General features: G+C 39.4%; 2 protein-coding genes across 6 annotated transcripts; both read left to right on the top strand.

Moving 5' to 3' along the window:
• The first annotated feature begins 1551 nt into the window (after positions 1-1551).
• Positions 1552-12584, top strand: LOC102301511 (cytochrome P450 2J4). Of its 3 annotated transcripts, none has more exons than XM_005948081.3 (9): positions 1553-1852; positions 2898-3060; positions 3183-3332; positions 3506-3666; positions 4242-4418; positions 4530-4668; positions 10412-10599; positions 11114-11255; positions 11402-12584. In XM_005948081.3, exons 1-9 carry the CDS (start codon positions 1652-1654, stop codon positions 11575-11577), a joined length of 1497 nt encoding a protein of 498 aa, XP_005948143.1. In that variant the 5' UTR covers positions 1553-1651; the 3' UTR covers positions 11578-12584. The 3 variants fall into 3 exon arrangements, with proteins under 3 accessions (XP_042070411.1, XP_005948143.1, XP_005948142.1); XM_005948080.3 differs by having other exon boundaries at positions 4521-4668; XM_042214477.1 differs by lacking the exons at positions 11114-11255; positions 11402-12584 and adding an exon at positions 10659-10996 and having other exon boundaries at positions 1552-1852; positions 4521-4668; positions 10412-10609.
• Positions 12585-13816: 1232 nt separating this feature from the next.
• On the top strand, positions 13817-20074 carry LOC102301014 (cytochrome P450 2J2). 3 transcript variants are annotated; one of them, XM_014329481.2, is made up of 10 exons: positions 13817-13890; positions 13980-14517; positions 16640-16802; positions 16965-17114; positions 17294-17454; positions 17826-18002; positions 18079-18217; positions 18661-18848; positions 19025-19166; positions 19416-20073. In XM_014329481.2, exons 2-10 carry the CDS (start codon positions 14317-14319, stop codon positions 19589-19591), a joined length of 1497 nt encoding a protein of 498 aa, XP_014184967.1. In that variant the 5' UTR covers positions 13817-13890; positions 13980-14316; the 3' UTR covers positions 19592-20073. The 3 variants fall into 3 exon arrangements, with proteins under 3 accessions (XP_014184967.1, XP_042070415.1, XP_014184969.1); XM_042214481.1 differs by having other exon boundaries at positions 13857-14517; positions 18082-18217; positions 19416-20074; XM_014329483.2 differs by lacking the exons at positions 13817-13890; positions 16640-16802 and having other exon boundaries at positions 14424-14517; positions 19416-20074.
• Positions 20075-20084: the final 10 nt, after the last annotated feature.

The following is a 20084-nucleotide window of genomic DNA, read 5'->3' as shown; positions in this document are numbered from 1 at the left end:
ACAAGCTAACAAAAAAAAGGAATGGTAGCCAAGTAGTACAAAACCCAGGGTGGTGATCATGAACATTTCTTTTATTTACAAAGAGCAGGATTGCAGGATTGCTCTCCCCCCGCTTCAGGACACCTACACCAGGAGATGCCGGACTAGAGCAGCGCAGATACTGAAGGACCCGTCCCATCCTGGCAACAAACTGTTCCAACTTCTGCAATCTGGTAGAAGGTTCCGCATCATCCGGGCAAGGACAGAGAGACTCAAGAGAGCTTCTATCCCCAAGCCATCCGTGCCCTAAACACACACACCCGCCCTCTCACATCATCTATAATTGACTGAGACAGGACTCTTCCAGACACTAAACCAAGGCACAATGTACATTTCAATTCCTTTAATTTTAAATATGTTTATATTGTCTATCCTGTAAAATAGTCAGATGTCTATTCATATTAATGTACAGAATTCACCTGCTTGCTGCTACTACTGCACATTCACCCAATGTATATATAATATATATATATATATATATATATATATATATATATATGTATCATACTATATATATATATATATATATAATTGTAGCATATGTGTATATATAGTATATATTGCATATATTATATATAATGTCGTCCCCCCCACCATCTTCGATGTCGAGGAGCGTGTCAGGCTACATTTCGCTGTGTGTTATACTTGTATAACTATGCATGTGACAAATAAAGAACCTTGAACCTTGAACCTAAAAACAAGCCCAGGCCTTAAAAAACAACAACCAGAGATAGTCCAACATTATACACATAGGTGGAACAGTCTTAACACAAAGGTTCTAGGATTATGTCAGTAATAACCGGTTATGTCTCACTGAGAACGGCTTTTATTGGATTTAACGCCTCCTCTACATCTGGAACAGGTTCCACAAACAATTATTTCCTTCTGCCCTTGAATATTTTAATATTTTATGGCTATCACTGAATTCTCAACACATCAATAAACAGAGGCACACCATTTGGGAGCATTCATGCATCTATAGTTAGGCAGTATACTGTATACTGCTACCTTGGAATATTATATAATGTGTATAAGTAGTACTGTTATTTCTAGTATTGTATTTCTCTGGGTCTCTTTCACAGCATGTCTTTGTCCTGTGTTCATCCCCTCAGCGGTCATGGCAGACGACCATCCCTCATGCTCGTTGACTGTCATTGAAAGGACTTAAATTGTGTAAATAAAGAAACGAAACTCAGCTGTGTTCTTGGAAGCTGTATATTTTGTTTGTTTTTTGGCCCGTCCATGGTTGTGAAATGGTATGAAGTAATTGGACGTTGTTTACATACTGTATTTTTTCTTTAAAAAGTGGGTAGGCTGTGCTAGTGGCTTATATTTCTTTGTTTCACGCAGGAAATAAACACTTTTCGCTCAAACACTGATATTGACACTGGTGAAGTAATCTGTAATTAATTCGTGTAATAATGTTGCACATGCGAAAAAACAACCCCTCCATTATCAGCTTTTATTTTGAAGTCCAGATGCGCGAACACGAGTCTTTCCTTCACCTTTGTGTTTAAGGAAGTCCACCCATTTGTCTGATCGCACTTTGTTTCGTGGTAGCAGCACAGTTAAAACACTGCAGTAATCCAGCATTCAACATTAAGAACTTTAAATGGAGACATTATACAGTGTTCTTGGCTTTGAGTGGATAGATGGAAGGAGCATTTTAATATTTCTCTGTGTTTTCCTGCTGTTGAATAATATTTGGCAGAACAGAGTGCCGAAGAACTTCCCACCTGGACCGTGGGCTCTCCCGCTTCTCGGTGACATTCATCGCATCAGACCTGACAGAATACACCTGCAGTTCAGAGAGGTACGAGCCCTGGGCTTCATTCTTATCTTTGTCTAATCAAACAAGACACACTCAAAGAATGCAAACCTCATTCTCTGGGTAGTATTTACTTTGAAGTGAATATTATTTTATTTTTACCATATTGATTTTTTTTGTTTTGGTCTTTTTAAAAGTACAGTAACGTTCACATGTGCTCTCAAGCACCAGACGTTTTGATCTCACCACGGTTGTATATAGGTACAGGAACACGGGCGTTCACCCCATGGAGGGTCACCGCTCCTCTCCAGCTCCGAAAAACAACAACCAGAAACCCTTCCCACACACTCATTGGCTTTTCCTGCAGCACAACCAAACATCTCTCTTAAAGAAACAAAAGTGCATAGAGATAGTCAATAAGGTTGTCCGTTACAGTACTTACTGTAAGATGCAAGTGCAGATGGTAGTGCAGTAAAAATCAGATGAAGGTAGCATGGCAGAGACTTACTTTAATTACACAAACATTATGTAGGAGTAGGTAATGGAAAATAGGTATTGATTTTTGAAGAACTGCATATAATAATAAGCTTATTATGCAATATAAAACAACATTATGTTTCTAACTAACCATTCTCTTTCTCTTGATAAAACTTTTGTTAAAGATATAACACATTTTAGGGTCAAACTGAAAGGAAGACAGATGTAAAATCTAAAAGTGAGATCAGAGGTCAAATATGACAAGATATTTAGATTCAGATGTTAAAAATACATTTTATAATTGCGCTATCATGTTCACAAGCAGTGTATAATTGGATGTAATAGTTACTAAAATGACCTTTTACCTTTTTGAGGTAAAGCACAACAAGTTCGGGCAAGCCCTTATTTAAAACTCTTGCAATCATTGACTCAGTGAACTTTATCTAAAGTTGCCTTTATTCACACAAGAGAGAAGCTTGGGTTCTACGAGATATAATATTAGTGAGGCAGCATTGCTCAATATTCTATTATCTGCAGTCACTACGGATGTAGAAGCAGTATTTATTCTCTGAGTACTGTTGAATCACAACATCTACCTGCTGTCTTTGTTCAGTTTGTAGAGAAATATGGAAACATTTTCACCATCAGAATCTTTGGTGGAAGAACCGTGGTCATTAATAGCTACAAGTTTGTGAAAGAAGCCCTGGTCCAACAAGGAGACGACTTAATAGATCGTCCCACCGTACCACTGTTTGAAGATTTATTTGGGAATGAAGGTTCTCTTTTTCTCTTTTTCATTAAAAAAATATATATAGTTAGTGTTTAATACAGCCAAATCAGGGCTGTAAGCGAATGCTTGTTACATTCAGTGTAATTCGGTGTATTTGTGTGTTCAAAGGTCTTGTGATATCAAATGGTTACCCATGGAAGCAGCAGAGGAGATTTGCTCTTCATACACTCAGAAACTTTGGTCTGGGCAAGAAGAACCTGGAGTTATACATCCAGCAGGAGTGCCAGTATCTCTCAGAGGCTTTCACAGAACACCAAGGCATAAAAAACATCTGTGCTATTTTACTGTGAAAGAAATTGCATTTAAAGATCACCACCTTTCTCTGTGATAGAGCTGAAGTTATGAGGCTGATTGGTACAATTCAATAGAGTTTGCTTGCTTTGTTATGACACGGGGTCCTTCTACCCCGCATTTTCTGTCTTCTTTTGCAGGAAAGCCATTTAATGTCCAGCTACTGATAAATAATGCTGTGTCAAATATCATCTGCTGTTTGGTGTTTGGGAATCGATTTGAGTACACTGATCAGCAGTACCAGTCTATTCTTCATAATTTCAATGAAGTTATGCGCTTACAGGGAAGCATGTCGACACAGGTGAACCTCTTCCTACCGTGCTACATCATGCAATAATCATATTACATCATGATTTACAGAAAATACACAAGTTGCATTTTAGCGTCTTAAATAAATGTACTTTAATAATCTACTGTAAAATGACAACTTTCTTAAGTCAATTTCAGTTTTAGTGGAGTGTGCATCCCAGAGTTATGTTTTTGGGAGAACAGTCTCCTGTCAAAATTTCTAATTCCAAATCAGTTGTGAGGAGCCAAAACAAAGACTGACTTAAAACACACTAAAGGGCAGAGATGAGGTAACTAAGGCCTGGGAAATATAAAGCCCACAGAGATAAACAAAATCTCAGAGAATCAGCCTTCCTGACCTCAACCTATCTCATCAAAACAAAAAACAAACAAATGTTTGCTGAATTTGCCCTCAAATATTTTTCCCTCTGGTTTATATTTCTACCATCAGCTTTGCCGCTGTGGGAATCTCTGTTAGATTTTAATCCAGAATTCTTTGAATGCACAGCCTCATATGTAGCGCACACAGACATATGAATGTTTATTCAGTCATTAAAATATGGTTTATTCTATCTTCCTTTTGTGTAGATGTACAACATAATTCCCTGGCTGATGAAGTGGCTACCTGGACCTCATAAGACAATGTTCACTCTGACACAAGTGATAAAGGACTTCATAGATATCAGGATCAAAGACCACAAAGAAACCCTTGACCCAGCGTCACCGAGAGACTATATTGATGCTTTTCTTATAGAAATGGCAAAGGTGAGTGTTGTGCTCGATCTCCATCATGTTTGTTCATTTTGGTCTTGTAATGCAAACTGAAATATAAGATATTTTAATTTCTGCTGCTTGGACCGTTGATAGAACGAGGAGAACGAGGAGAACGATTCAAGTTTTTCTCTCAGTACCTTACACGCTTGCACCATGGACCTGTTTTTTGCTGGAACTGAAACTACTACCACTACTTTACGTTGGGGGTTGCTTTACATGATCTACTACCCTGATATACAAGGTATGTATGCAGTGTTGGGGAGTAACAGAATACATGTACCGCCGTTACGTAATTAAAATACAAAATATGAGTAACTGTATTCCGTTACAGTCACCTTTTAAAAAGGTGGTATTCAGAATACAGTTACTTTGTTGAAATAAAGGGATTACACGGTGATCTTTTCCTGTTTCATATTTTAGGCTATGCTCTCTCTATTTTTGGTAATTCCACGCTGGTGGAAACCCAAACAAGACATGCATTAAGAGGCTCAAATGCCTGTGTCTCAATTTCGTGTCTCATAATGACGTGAAGAAATATTTTTAAAAATGATTCAAATGAAGGCAACAGGCAAAGCGTTACAGGCATTGCCCTAAAGAATGTAGCCTAATGGGCACTGTAGTCCGTGCTGCAGGGAGAACGGACTGCCATACCCGTTATCGTCTGTGAGCACGAGGGAGGGACAAAAAGGAAAGTCGAAAAGTGCGAATTGTCACCGACCAGAAACGGGAGATGGAATCATGTAAATATAATAATACCCACTGCAGCCAAAAAGAGTGCCTGACGAGCCCAGTTGTAAGTAAGCTATTAAGACTCCACTGTACACTGTGTTTGTGTTTTCCTCTGAAACAATAAGTTCAGTTGGAGCAGCCTTTCAACACCTTTCTCTGTCTCTCGCTAGCAAAGTTGACCCAGACAACAGAGTAAAGCTAGTTTTCAGCTACGAGCCCGACACGGAACCCGACTTATTAGCCAGAAGTTCCTTTACTACAGTTCACAGCCGCAAACCTGTTTTATATACATGCAAAATAGTTTTCTATACGAGATCGCTGCAAAAAGCGCAGCCTTACCTAATGTCCACCTACTGTTACTCATTAAGTGTGCCTATGCCAAAAGGCACACTTATTACTATTGCTCGGATTTATTATTATTATTTTCCTTTTTCCGCCTGAAATTTTGGACCGTAACTCATCCCACAGTTTTGACACAAGCTTCATAAATGTTATATCATTTTGTGCGGCTGGATCAGGAATGAGTAGCTATGACTTTTGGTGTTTATTACTTGTATAGTTTTTTAAGTATGAATATTTTAATGCAAGTTTTTGCCCATTCAAATGAATGGGAACAAACGAAAGTGAAACTTAACTTACTTTGTGGTGTGTTTGCTCACTCACTTAATTTGTGGTGTGTTGGCTCACTCTAGTGGTATTCCTCTTATTTGTGTTTCTAGGTCACAAAGTAAACTTTTAAGATATTTTCAGGTGAGAATGTAGGTGTGTAAACGTCAAATATCTGCTCGTTTTGTCAAAACATCCCATATTAGCAACAGATTTTTCACATGTTGCTGCTAGCCGGCTAGCTAGTTCGGCCGGCCGGCTAGCTAGCTCGGCCGATGATGCTGGTCGATGTGGAAAAAATAACTGAGTTGTTCATATACCGGTGGCTAGCTAGCTCCGCGTTAGCCACCGGTATATGTCTCTTCCCCTCGTATGCGGGGAAAGAAACACCGATCGACCGGTGGTGGCTAACGCGGAGCTCAATCGTGGATAAGGGAAACCCAATGCAGGAGAAGCAGGCGGCTGGTGAACTGAATTTCAGGTAAGACGTTATTAACTGCACTCTATTTGGGTCAGATATAAACCGAGTTTAGGTGTAGTTTATTTTCGTTGTGCTGACAGTTACAATAACTGTACTGCGTGCTAGCTAGCACGACGGAGTTTCTATACAGCTGTGCGCGCTAAGTTACTGATGTTGAACTTTATGACAGCCTCCCCTATTTTCAGGCGAGAATGTAGGGGTGTAAACTTCAAATATCTGCTCGTTTTATCAAGAAGTCCCATATTTTATCAAGAAGTCCCATATCTCTCACGATGTTACTGCTAGCGCCACATGGCAGCTAGCTGGCTAGGGCGACTTGGCTGACACCCAGGCCGGGCTGACTGATACCCAGGCCGGCTCACGCTCTCGTTTCACCGCCGCATGGCGGCTAGCTGGCTAGCGCGGCTTGGCTGCCACCCAGGTCGGGCTGGCTGACACCCAGGCTGGGCTGGCTGACACCCAGGCCCGCTCACGCTGTCGTGTCACCCCTAGTCTTTCATGATGACTCTTGGTTGGCTGCTGGACTTTATATGGGCTGGTGATTCAGTATGAGTGTCCGGTGAACTGAATGTCAGGTAAGACGTTATGTATATGTAAGGTAGTGACTGGAATAAGTCACAAGGTGTCGCTGTTGAGCTGCATATATGTTGTAAATTTTAGCAATTTTGACCATTTGTCCTCTGCAGGACACCATAGTTCAGATTTCTCGTTCGCGTGGGCGCCATCTTGGTTCAGTGTTTACTGTGATGTGCAAAGGTAAGCACTGTCAGTGGCGAACTGCATTGGTTTTGTTTAAAAATAAGTGTTCCACTGTGTAAAATAGCGGTTTGTCATTTAAGCCGAGCATATATTTTGTTTATTGAGAGGTTCATGTATTGTCTGATGAGAGTATGAGACAAAGATATACTTTTCTTTCTTACTCTCATATAAAATATTTAGCTTTTATTAAATAGTTATCTGAATCTTACAACCAAAGTTTGTATAATAATACACAAGATTGGCTGTAGACCATTGTTAATCATTCAGAACACTGTGTAAAAATAACAAAAAACAAAAAGTGAATGAAAAGTGCATAAATATTTATTTTACGTGTTTGATGTGTGTGGCAGGGCGTGGTCTGCAGTGCCGCTGCAGGGGAGGTGGACCCACCTCAGCGGCATCTGCAATCACGCCTCTCAGGTGTAAAGTCTGTGCTCTCTCTGCTTTTTTTTTTTTTTTTTTTTTTTGTGTATGTGTCGGGCTGTGAGATGAAAAGCTACAGCCGGCTGTGTGGGTACAGCAACTATGTGTGAAAAGTGGTCCATAACGTAATGCTTCAAAGTGTGTTCATGCAAACATTGTCGGGTCTGCTTATGAACCTCTGCGCACAGCGTCTCAAATTGGGGCTGTACGAAGTCACCTCATCTTTACACAAAACTGTAAGCTGTCATCTGTGAGGCGCGAGCGGTGTTTGGTTTTACCATAGTTATGGTGGAGAATGGCTGCTCTGCTGAGTTTTGCTCTCTGTAGCCGTTTGAATGGCAAACTATACTGATTAGCGGCGGCATAGGCACACTTAAAATTTCTTCAGAAATTTTCGCTTTCTAGTTTAACATTATCTGTCTTTTTATCTTCCTGTAATAGTAAGTGAAATTGTATCATCACAGCGAATAGGACATTCATGTACAGTGGGGCAAAAAAGTATTTAGTCAGCCACCGATTGTGCAAGTTCCCCCACCTAAAATGATGACAGAGGTCAGTAATTTGCACCAGAGGTACACTTCAACTGTGAGAGACAGAATGTGAAAAAAAAATCCATGAATCCACATGGTAGGATTTGTAAAGAATTTATTCGTAAATCAGGGTGGAAAATAAGTATTTGGTCAATAACAAAAATACAACTCAATACTTTGTAACATAACCTTTGTTGGCAATAACAGAGGTCAAACGTTTACTATAGGTCTTTACCAGGTTTGCACACACAGTAGCTGGTATTTTGGCCCATTCCTCCATGCAGATCTTCTCGAGAGCAGTGATGTTTTGGGGCTGTCGCCGAGCAACACGGACTTTCAACTCCCGCCACAGATTTTCTATGGGGTTGAGGTCTGGAGACTGGCTAGGCCACTCCAGGACTTTCAAATGCTTCTTACGGAGCCACTCCTTTGTTGCCCGGGCGGTGTGTTTTGGATCATTGTCATGTTGGAAGACCCAGCCTCGTTTCATCTTCAAAGTTCTCACTGATGGAAGGAGGTTTTGGCTCAAAATCTCACGATACATGGCCCCATTCATTCTGTCCTTAACACGGATCAGTCGTCCTGTCCCCTTGGCAGAAAAACAGCCCCATAGCATGATGTTTCCACCCCCATGCTTCACAGTAGGTATGGTGTTCTTGGGATGCAACTCAGTATTCTTCTTCCTCCAAACACGACGAGTTGAGTTTATACCAAAAAGTTCTACTTTGGTTTCATCTGACCACATGACATTCTCCCAATCCTCTGCTGTATCATCCATGTGCTCTCTGGCAAACTTCAGACGGGCCTGGACATGCACTGGCTTCAGCAGCGGAACACGTCTGGCACTGCGGGATTTGATTCCCTGCCGTTGTAGTGTGTTACTGATGGTGACCTTTGTTACTTTGGTCCCAGCTCTCTGCAGGTCATTCACCAGGTCCCCCCGTGTGGTTCTGGGATCTTTGCTCACCGTTCTCATGATCATTTTGACCCCACGGGATGAGATCTTGCGTGGAGCCCCAGATCGAGGGAGATTATCAGTGGTCTTGTATGTCTTCCATTTTCTGATGATTGCTCCCACAGTTGATTTTTTCACACCAAGCTGCTTGCCTATTGTAGATTCACTCTTCCCAGTCTGGTGCAGGTCTACAATACTTTTCCTGGTGTCCTTCGAAAGCTCTTTGGTCTTGGCCATGGCGGAGTTTGGAGTCTGACTGTTTGAGGCTGTGGACAGGTGTCTTTTATACAGATGATGAGTTCAAACAGGTGCCATTCATACAGGTAACGAGTGGGGGACAGAAAAGCTTCTTACAGAAGACGTTACAGGTCTGTGAGAGCCAGAGATTTTCCTTGTTTGAGGTGACCAAATACTTATTTTCCACCCTAATTTACGAATAAATTCTTTACAAATCCTACCATGTGAATTCATGGATTTTTTTTTCACATTCTGTCTCTCACAGTTGAAGTGTACCTCTGGTGCAAATTACTGACCTCTGTCATCATTTTAGGTGGGGGAACTTGCACAATCGGTGGCTGACTAAATACTTTTTTGCCCCACTGAAGTTGTAAAAAAGCATGGTAATATATTAAGCAATCCAAAGTATTCAGAATACGTTACTCTCATTGAGTAACGTAATTGAATACGTAATAAAATACATTTTGGGGCATGTATTCTGTAATCTGTAGTGGAATACATTTTAAAAGTAACCTTCCCAACACTGTATGTATGTAATACTCAACCGTATTGTGTATTTTGTCACATCAGTCTTGTAGTGGTAAATGAACTGATTCACCCATTCACACAAACACTTTTTTTTCTATGCTTATTGGTGCTTTCTAACTAAAATTCATACACAGTCATTGGAGAGCAACTTGGGGTTAGTATCTTGCCCAAGGATACTTAGCGTGCAGACTCGGGCAGCCAGAAATCGAACCACCAACCTTCCAATCACCAGATGACAATCTTGTAATTTTGGGGGCATTTTTTGCATGCTTCAAATTTTTGTTTTGAGTTTGGATTCCATTAATTTCCAGAGTAGATCTAATTCTTTAACTTAGTTATTGTTTCCCAAAATGTGCAATTTCGTTCTTTTTTAATTTTTTTTAATAAAAGGGAAGTAGTTATCAGAAAACAAAAAGTCCAGCATATGTATTAAATATACAATATAAAAACAGCATTTTGTAAAGATTGACATTTATTTTGACTTTCCACCTTTTAATAGATATATGTTCGAATGTCTCGTTGCTTGTTGTGTTGACAAAAGTTAACAAATTCATTCAATGTCTTGTTCATGTTTCTATTTATATTTAGTAGTTTAATAAGTAGTCTAATAATCCAATATTGGTATTAATGACTTGGAATGTCTTTTTTTACACTCACTTTTAGTTTCTCACTTAGTGTTAGGTAACTGTAATAACCTTGATACAGACTCTGATTGTGTCCTGTTTTCACTGTGCAGAGAGAGTTCAAGCTGAGATCGATGCTGTGGTCGGTTCGTCCAGACAGCCCTCTGTGAGTGACCGAGAAAACATGCCCTATACTGATGCTGTCATTCATGAGATTCAGAGAATGGCCAACATCATTCCTCTCAATGTGCTTCGTATGACAAACAAGGAAACTACAGTGGATAAATACACAATCCCAAAGGTACAGTTTAGCTGTTGAATAAAGTATTCCTTGTCCACCAATTCAGCCACTTGAGGCTGGCTTCAAAGGTCTTCAAAAGCAGTTTAGCCTATGACTGAGGGCAAAATTCCCCTTTAATAAAATGGAATTTCAATTACTTTTACTTGAAATTGAACTGCAATTACATTTACCGACAAATACTTAAAGGTATATACACTAGAATAAGGCGGTAACTAAAAAAGGAAATAATTAAAAAAAAATACTGTAAGTATATTTCAGTACACAGTGATGTTTTGGTAAAATTTATCCTTTTCATAATAACACTCATCTCCCCAAAAATAAAATGCATTTATGATGTAAGATGGGGAAATATTGTTTGGTTTTCCTCAAAATTGTTAAGAAATTTTGTAGTCCTAAAAATTACTTATGTAATACTTTACTTTCTGTTAACCTTTATGAGTACCAATTTAGATGTTTTGTTTGTTAGTTTGTCTTTCAATTTTAGTATCTCGATTCGTATGATTATTTTGTGCAGGGTACCATGATCGTGGCTACTCTGGACTCAGTCTTACATGATGAGTCAGTGTGGGAAACTCCACACTCTTTCAACCCTCAACACTTTCTGGACAAGGATGGTAAATTTCGCAAGAGAGATGCTTTCCTTCCATTTTCTGCAGGTATGTTGTACATTAAAGCCTCTTGTACTGATTTAGCCAAATGGCATGCATCCTTAGTTTGTTGCAGAAGTGTAGTAAACTCTGCAATATAGTGAATGTCTTGTAAATTGTTTGAATAAAACCCATTTCCTATTGTTTATTCTCAGGTAAGCGTGTGTGTCTTGGAGAACAGCTGGCCAGGATGGAGTTGTTTTTGTTTTTCACCTCCCTCCTTCAAAGGTTTTCTCTTTCGCCACCTGCTGGAGAGCAGCCCAGTCTGGAGTTCCAGTTGGGGGGCACACGCTGCCCTAAACCTCACCGCCTCTGTGCTGTACCGCGTTAAGCCATCAGCTATGACAAACTGAAAACATCTGTTTTACATCGCATTATCTATATCTGCTAAATAATTTCACTTTACAGCATGAGTATCTTATAATTTGTATTTTTTCTTCTTCTTCTCACCATGGAGACCTTTTCACTGAACCATTCAGTCTACTGTATTCAACAAGTAAAAGTGTAAAGGTTTACAATATTAAACTACAACTTTTTAAGAGATCTCATTTGACTGCCTATGCATAGAGTAGAGTTCTCTTTTTTCACCTACGTACCCTACTGCGTAGTACCTTCACTGTTTTTCTTTACGGTACCTGTTCTGACCTGGGCTTCATCATCAAGCAAAAGTTAACAATGACTTCTTCTTTTTTTCTGTTTGCTTTGATGGTGACAAATTTTTGAAGGTGTTCTGCTAAAAGTGTTAACCCATCTCTTAGATTTCCCAATTTCTTTAAGAACATAACAAATCACTTTTTATTCTACAGTAGACTCTATATGATGTAACCTAATGAGCAGGTTGCTTGAATTTGTAAAATTTGTAAAAAGCAGGTTGCTTTTTCAAGCAACTTAAAGAAGTCCAGACGCTTTTCTTTGCAAGCTCCTTTGACTAATGAGCAGGTTGATTACCAACAATCTCTTGTCACTCTTAAAAAAAGGGCCTTTAAAATTCCCAAACTGTTTTGAGAAGTATATAAGTTTATGTTTATTTGGATATCAAAGGGATGCAGACAAGCCATGTAAAGTAGGTGGTGACACCACTCATACTTTTCAATTAGTATGAGTGTTTTTATTTTTCATACCACTGCTTGTTATAAAATGCACAATGTCATAAATAAATGGACTTTCTACATATGCTTGCCTTTTTCATTATGAACTTGTATGAGCGGTGTCACTTTTAGTGTTTGCCTTGGCAGAGGGAAGTAATGGACTGACAGCTATCACTGACAGATTGTAATCACCCTACCTACAGATTGTAATCACCCTACCTCAATTGTTAAATAAAGTTATGTGGAAACATCTGGACTGATGCATTTATGTTTAAAGAAAATATTTTAACCATAATTTTCAAGCCTGTAGGTTGGAGTCATTGTCTTAACACTGTGTAGAAATATAACGGTGCTTGGTGCTGTTTGTGGTTCAGTGCTAGCTGCTTTAAACTTTCTTATGCATTTGTTTGGCAAGTGAAAGGTTGTTGGTTCAGTTTGAGCAAGAGACAGAAAGCCCCTTTAGGGATGCTTCAGAAAGAATATCTGATGTTAAACGCTCTCAAACATGGAGCTTCTACTGTGGTGAGCCTTTGTGACAAGAGAGTAGATAAAAAAAAAAACAGCTTCCTTAAAGATGCAAAATATTCCACAAACTGCTGTCAGTTTAAATTTTAAAAAAATATTCCACTCAACAGATTTCTAGGAAAACAGTCTGCTTCCATGACCAACTGCCTTAAGTTTTTCTGTCGCAATCTGCACATGGAGAGCGGTGAGGACCCAAATGCAGACAACTGGAAGGCGAAAGTAAGCGTTAACAATCAGCAAGCCATTTATTTTAGGCAGTACGAGACTGAAAACAAAAGCCAAAAGGAAACTACAAAACTAAACACTAAATCCTAGGAACAGATTCTTGTTCAACATCACTCACGCCCTGTGGCTGCATTTGGATCCTCCTCTTTCCACTGCCATTGCAGATCGTGACACTTTAACTTTGTATGCAAAGCAAATTTTGAAAAATTTATAGTCTTACACTTGAGGTGTTCTTTATCTTTACCTTCAATGTCTCTGTCCAGAAAAAATCAGTTTCCAGGAACATCTACTGAAGCTGAACACATCTGGTTAAACCATCTTTCAGCAAGCGAAGATTTCACTACGCTACTATCAGCTTTCAAAGAGCAATCTGTGTTACTGTATGTTCCTGTGTTCCACTTCCACTCATCTATGATGTGATGGATTTTGATGAGAATCTAAAAATTCCACCAACTGCTGTAACTGCAACATATTCTGTTTGCTACACACATTTTTACAAAGAAACTAAGTGCATGAAATAAAGTGATTTACATATGCAGATTCTGCATGATTTAAATAGGGGATATTTTATTTTACACCCTCTTAAGAAAAGTCATAAATATTATAAAGTCATAAATATTCTTTGGAAGGAACCCCTTCCAGCATCCAGCTGCAATGCCCATCATTTGATACTGCATTGCTTTTTGCCCACTGCCCCCCACACCTGATGCAGGTGGCTACAGCAAGAGAGAAGGGTGGTGCAGCAAGAAGGCAAAAGTACACTGCGGACATTTGCTGCATGCATTTGGGACAAGGCAGTATTGAACGTAAATGAGATATTCCCCGTTGTAGTGGCGCAGTTAAGGCAGCTCTCACACATGCAGTATTTACTTGCTTGTGTTTCTCGCTTGTACAGATGTGAACACCTTAATCGCGGTTCGGACCTGCGGACCAAAACCACCACACCGAGACTATTTGGAGGTTCTAAACAGACGTGATCCGAGCCAACTACCTGGTGTACGCTGCAATTTGGAGCTAAACGCTTTCCAGAAGCCGTAAAGGCTTTACATTCCGGGGTGCGGTAGGATACGGTATACGTACAGAGTTCAAACTGTCACTTGAGACTACCGACTAACCATAAAGTTTATGTAACCCATTTCTGACTCATCTGACCAGCTGACTAAACATTCTCACGTGGTCTGTAATGACTTGTTCAACAGGAAAGCTACAGGTCGTCACAAAAAAGTGAAGACATGGAGACAGTATACAGTGTCCTCGGGTTGGAGTGGATAGACTTCAGCAGCATTTTGTTATTCCTGTGTGTTTTTTTGCTCCTGGCTGATTTTTTGAAGAACAGAGTGCCGAGAAATTTTCCTCCTGGACCCTGGGCTCTTCCTTTCATCGGCGATCTTCATCGCATCAAACCTGACAGATTTCACCTGCAATTCGCAGAGGTATGACCTAGTTTCACAATTTATTTTCAAACGCTTAGAATTTCACATTAGTTTTACATGGCGAAATGGACCTCCGTCTCTCTAGCTCAGAGACAAAAGGCTTCAAAACCCAGACCGCAGCCATGTGAGCCCTCGGTGTGGAGTTAAAGTTAGCTGCACTGCCAGCTTCCCCTACAATGTTGTTGCGCTTTTCTTACTTATATTATGGTACGGGTGCCGACTGTTTCACTATTTAACTGCTCAATCCACTTCGAGTTTTGAAATATTAGAAATTCATGCATGTGTGTGTGTGTGTGTGTATATATATATATATATATATATATCCCCTTATCCCCAACTAAATAAAATTGCAGTACTACAGTACTGAATGTTTAAAAGTCTATTTTTTCATGTTAACTGTTAGGTGATGCAAATATTTCATTGGATTCTTACTTTGTGGGCCACCCCCACTTTTCCTCCTCTGGCTCACAGCTCAGTGAGCTGTAGTGTTTCACTGAAAATTATAGATGGAGAGATAGATCAATACTGCATTGTTGTGTTACAGCAGCATGATGAAGAGTGAAAATAGTACAGTCTACAAAAAATGTCAAACAAAAATTCCCACCTACCCTCGATACACCAAGTGTAGTGTGATAGGAATTATCTACCTGTTGCAGCATGCTCCACTCCTACAAGGCTGGTAAGCAAACTGAAGAGGGCCGACAGCATGTTTTTTTCAGTGCCTTTAATACCTTCCAAACAGTTCTGCGGAGAGGCAAGCTGTTCAGTATGGGTGTCTCCACTTCTACTGTCTTCTGGACTGCAGTGGGTCTATGCCCATCAACATCATGGTTGTGGAGGTTGAAACGGACAGATACTGGTACTTTCACCTGAATGACAGATTGGACTGGAGGACCAGCAGTGATGCTGTGTACAAGTAGGGACAGCATCAGTGCCAGAGATGCCAAAATGATGAACAAATTAATCTGCAAAGCTGGAAGCAGCACCGCTCAGCATTTGGAGGCATTTCAGTCAGCGAGGGTTAGAGGTCACTGAACAAATTGTTCTCCATGACGGACAGCTCATCACACCTGCTCCATTCCACACTTGGCCCTCGAGGACTGGAACTTGACACCCCTGCTTTAGAGAGAGGAAAAAAACTTTCCCAAAGACCAAGATTTATAGCATTGCTTTCTGATTAGTGGAGTGAGCCTTAAGTTTCTGTACCTTATTGTACCATCTCTAGTGCAATACCCCCACCCAAATTCCTCAGAGAAGCAGCCTCTCCCTATATATCTGTTAGTGTCTGAGTGTAACTACCTAAATCCAAAAGTATTCTACAATACATATCTGTGTGCAGTAAAGGATAAAACATAAATGTATGATATAAAATACGAGGTAATTGTATAACATAAAATAATGGGGATTTACGAGCATTAAAAATAAATAGATTCTAACAGTATACATAAGAATAATATATTTAAACAAATTTACTGCTTAGAGCAACACTTTATTTCCACATTTAAAATTTTATGTTGAAACATAAAGTTTTAGATATTTTATGTTTATGTGACATTTTAGAGGGACTATATGACATTTTTGGGGAAGCCCCTGTGAAAAATATTTACTGAAGTGGAAATAATGGACTTTTCTATGTTCCTTTTATTCCCTGTTATTTTGCAGGTTGACCTGGTTTTTGCCTTTAGCATCCTGACATTTTAATTTCAGAACTGTAATATGTTATTTAAACCCATAAAAACTGAATTATAGATGCCTATCAACCATCTGGCAGTGGGTTAAAATTACCCATTCTTCCCATGTAAACAATATCTGCCTCCTCTTTTTTTCTTTTGCTGGGGCAAGGTCCCTGCAATAATACAACCACAACAACGCCTCTATGAGCAAGCTCTTGGCAATGAGAAAGAAAAATTCCAATTTAACGGGAAGAAATCTCCTGAGGAACCAGGCTTGAGGAGGGGCAACCATGTCCCTCGAACAGCTGGGGGTGAGGGGGGGAGACAGGACAAAAACACAGTGTGCAAGAGATTCCGATTTAATTGATCACTAATTATTAAATGCAAAATGATGTATAAATACACAGTTTTCATATGCACAACATTACCTGTCCACTCTCTGTGTTCAGTTTGCAGAGAAATATGGAAAGATTTTCAGCCTTCGACTCTTTGGTGGAAGACTTGTGGTGCTTAATGGCTACAAACTTTTGAGAGATGTGCTGGTCCAACAAGGAGAAGACTTCATAGATCGGCCCACATTACCCTCATTTGAAAACTTACTTGGAAATAATGGTGTTTTTTTTTGTTTGTTTGTTTTTTGTTCAAAAGAATCTCCCTTATAATTAATGCCCGAACAGCATCAGAACTGCCAAAATAGGGATATTAAGATGTTCTAATTAGTTTCTATTACCTGTGTGTGTGTGTGTGTGTGTGTGTGTGTGTGTGTGTTCAAAGGTCTTCTGATGTCAAATGGGTATCAGTGGAAGCAGCAGAGGAGATTTACTCTTCATACACTCAAAAACTTTGGTCTGGGCAAGAAGACCCTTGAGTTATCCATCCAGCAGGAGTGCCAGTATCTCACAGAAGCTTTTGCAGATCACCAAGGCAAAAAAATATCACACTGTTTTTCTGTTTGATACATATGCATCATTTTGTGTTTCTTCCAACTTTCCAACAGACAAGCATGCATTAAAGCATTAGTGTAATCATCAGACATTGCGAAACATCATTACTCTTGCAGAGCTGAAACAAGCCTTATTCACATTGTACTCTTTATTTTACAGGAAAGCCTTTTAATGCCCAGTCGCTGTTAAACAACGCTGTGTCAAACATCATCTGCTGTTTGGTATTTGGGGATCGATTTGAGTACACTGATGAGCAGTATCAGTCTATTCTTAGTGACTTCATTGAGATGGAACGCCTACAGGGAACCATAGGGACACAGGTAAACCTCTTTTAAACACGTGTCAAGAATACATAAAAATTACAAACATCTCCTTATCGAATCAAATGTATTGTACATCAAATGTACAGCGCCTCTAGAAATAATTTTGCTACTCAGGAGCCATATTTGGAAATTGTATTAATCATTATCTAGATTAGAAAAGGTTTGTTGGCTTTGCTCCAAAATAAGGTTTGGAAAGATTTTATTTTTCCCTGGACGTTAGATTTCTATAACCATCTTAGGAGCCGTGGGATTCCCCAACACATGTTAATTCAGGGTCCTTTGAGTACCATAGAGAAATACAGAGGTAGAAATGTCACAGTTGTTACCAGGCCATCATATAATTTGGTAACTGTCTTCCTGTTCTGTAGATGTACAACACAATGCCCTGGCTGGTGAAGTGGCTGCCTGGACCTCATCAGAAGATATTAACTTTGACGAAACGCGTAACTGATTTCATAAAAACGAAAATCAGAGAACACATAGAAAACTTTAACCCAGCATCACCGAGAGATTACATCGATGCCTTTCTCATAGAAATGGGAGAGGTGAGTGGTGTGCTGTGTTTTCTTTTTGCACTTCAAATGAAATATGTCAACAGTCATTTATTCCTGTCTCTGCTAGAAGGAGGGCAGTGATTCAGTTTTTGATCACAGCAGTTTAAGTGCATGCACTATGGACCTGTTTATTGCTGGAAGTGAAACTACAACCACTACTTTGAACTGGGGACTACTTTACATGATCTGCTACAGTGACATACAAGGTGTGCATAATATCCACCGTGCCTGCATTTGCTGTAATTATCTTGCTATCACATATTTATTGTTAGTGGTATTAGGATTTTTTTTTTCCAGCCATCTTTGCAGCATAGTTTAGAATTTTCTAAGTTTTAAAAATTTATTTTAAATTTATCAGTTTCAGTTATCACTTTTTTGTTTTCACGTTTTCTGTTAATTTAAAATGAGTAGAACTTGTAAGGGAACAGGAAGACCAGAATCAGGATGACAATGTCAAAACCATGTGTGAAGGTATTTGAGTGATTGTCCTGTAGACTCCTCATACTTGCTGTGTTAACAAAGAGCAACTTAACAAAGACAATTTTTTTTACTTTTCTGAGTTTATTCTTGATAGCTTTAAAAGCACACAGTCGTTTCAGTTAGTTTACTTTGTTTATTTTTAAACTTGTTTCCTGTTTTCACTGCACAGAGAGAGTCCAGGCTGAGATCGATGCTGTGATCGGTTCATCCAGACAGCCGTCTATGGCTGACAGAGAAAACATGCCCTATACTGATGCGGTCATCCATGAGATCCAGAGAGTGGGCAACATTATCCCCTTGAATCTGGCTCACAGTGCAATCAAGGACACCACAATTGATAAGTACACAATCCCAAAGGTACACAATCTGCAACAAGTGTTTGTGCCTTTTTTTTCCTAGTAAAGTTTTCTGGCTTATTCTTGAATTAAAAACCTCTAGGCAAAAAGCAAACAGACAAAGAAACAAACAGGCAAAAAACAAACTGATTATCACGTCCTTTCTAAGTGATCGGTTTTTGTGTCATACTTCTTCAGGGAACTATAATCCTGGCTTCACTTGACTCGGTCCTACATGATGAGTCAATGTGGGAAACTCCACACTCTTTCAACCCTGAACACTTTCTGGACCAGGATGGTAAATTTCGCAAGAGAGAGGCCTTCCTTCCATTTTCTGCAGGTTGGTTGGAAGTTAAAACCTCTTGTTCTACTCTAAAAAGAGCAAAATGAAACCCAATACTGTATTTCCTTGTAATCGTCTTGCCACCACAATGTCTTTATTTGCCTAAGCAATTTTTTACGTATCGTTGGTTGGTAGGCCATAGGTGTTCACTGTAACCTTAGTTTGTTCCAGAGGTGCACTAATAATATGTGGTATGACTTAATATTTTGTAAATTATCTGAATAACGCTGTCTTATGCATTCTCAGGTAAGCGTGTGTGTATCGGGGAACAGCTGGCCAGGATGGAGTTATTCCTGTTCTTCGCCTCCCTCCTTCAGAGGTTTTCATTCTCTGCACCTGCTGGAGAGCAGCCCAGTCTGGAGTTCCAGCTGGGAGCCATACGCTGTCCCAAACCTTACCGCCTCTGTGCTGTACCACGTTAAACCATCAACTATGACAAACTGAAAATGTCTGATTCTCAGCTTGATACATCACTCCTTTATTACATGTTTCATCTAATGCAGTTTAGTTTTTGTTCTTGTAGTCCAGTAGACCTTTTTGACAAACCTTTACAATGTAAATCTATTCTACTCTAACAGAAATTTCTAAAAATGTTAAACCACTGAAAAACTGAGATTAGTTCATCCTTTTTACTCTGACATTAAGGCAAGTGAAATAATGGAGTTGGTCTCTGTTCTGTTTAAGGATTTCAGAGTATATGATACCTGCCTGGTTCATTGCTTTTACAAGTAAAGTGGATTCTGTCCCTTTTAAGGACAATCAAAGTAATCTGTTAGAAAACTTTACACTGTATTTGAAGGCTTACAGAATCATTTCTTCTAAATTGTTACTTTACCTGAAATGAATGTTAATTCTGAACAATTACCATTAAAAAAATCTCAAGCTTGACTTTTCATTTCTCTTTACACCATTAAC

Source organism: Haplochromis burtoni, unplaced genomic scaffold (assembly GCF_018398535.1).
Source record: "Haplochromis burtoni strain Fernald_Lab_line unplaced genomic scaffold, NCSU_Asbu1 Contig_572, whole genome shotgun sequence".
NCBI lineage: Eukaryota > Metazoa > Chordata > Actinopteri > Cichliformes > Cichlidae > Haplochromis > Haplochromis burtoni.
Note: the sequence above shows the minus strand (reverse complement) of the source record. Positions and strands in the feature narration are given on the sequence as shown.

Excerpts from the sequence above, each read along its gene's own strand:
- LOC102301014 (XM_014329481.2), top strand. The coding sequence starts at position 14,317 with ATGGAGACAGTATACAGTGTCCTCGGGTTGGAGTGGATAGACTTCAGC. Across the intron at positions 14,518-16,639 it reads TTCACCTGCAATTCGCAGAG|TTTGCAGAGAAATATGGAAA; the intron begins GTATGACCTAGT and ends CTCTGTGTTCAG. Across the intron at positions 18,218-18,660 it reads CTGCTACAGTGACATACAAG|AGAGAGTCCAGGCTGAGATC; the intron begins GTGTGCATAATA and ends TTCACTGCACAG.
- LOC102301511 (XM_005948080.3), top strand. The coding sequence starts at position 1,652 with ATGGAGACATTATACAGTGTTCTTGGCTTTGAGTGGATAGATGGAAGG. Across the intron at positions 3,667-4,241 it reads AGGGAAGCATGTCGACACAG|ATGTACAACATAATTCCCTG; the intron begins GTGAACCTCTTC and ends CCTTTTGTGTAG. Across the intron at positions 11,256-11,401 it reads TTTCCTTCCATTTTCTGCAG|GTAAGCGTGTGTGTCTTGGA; the intron begins GTATGTTGTACA and ends GTTTATTCTCAG.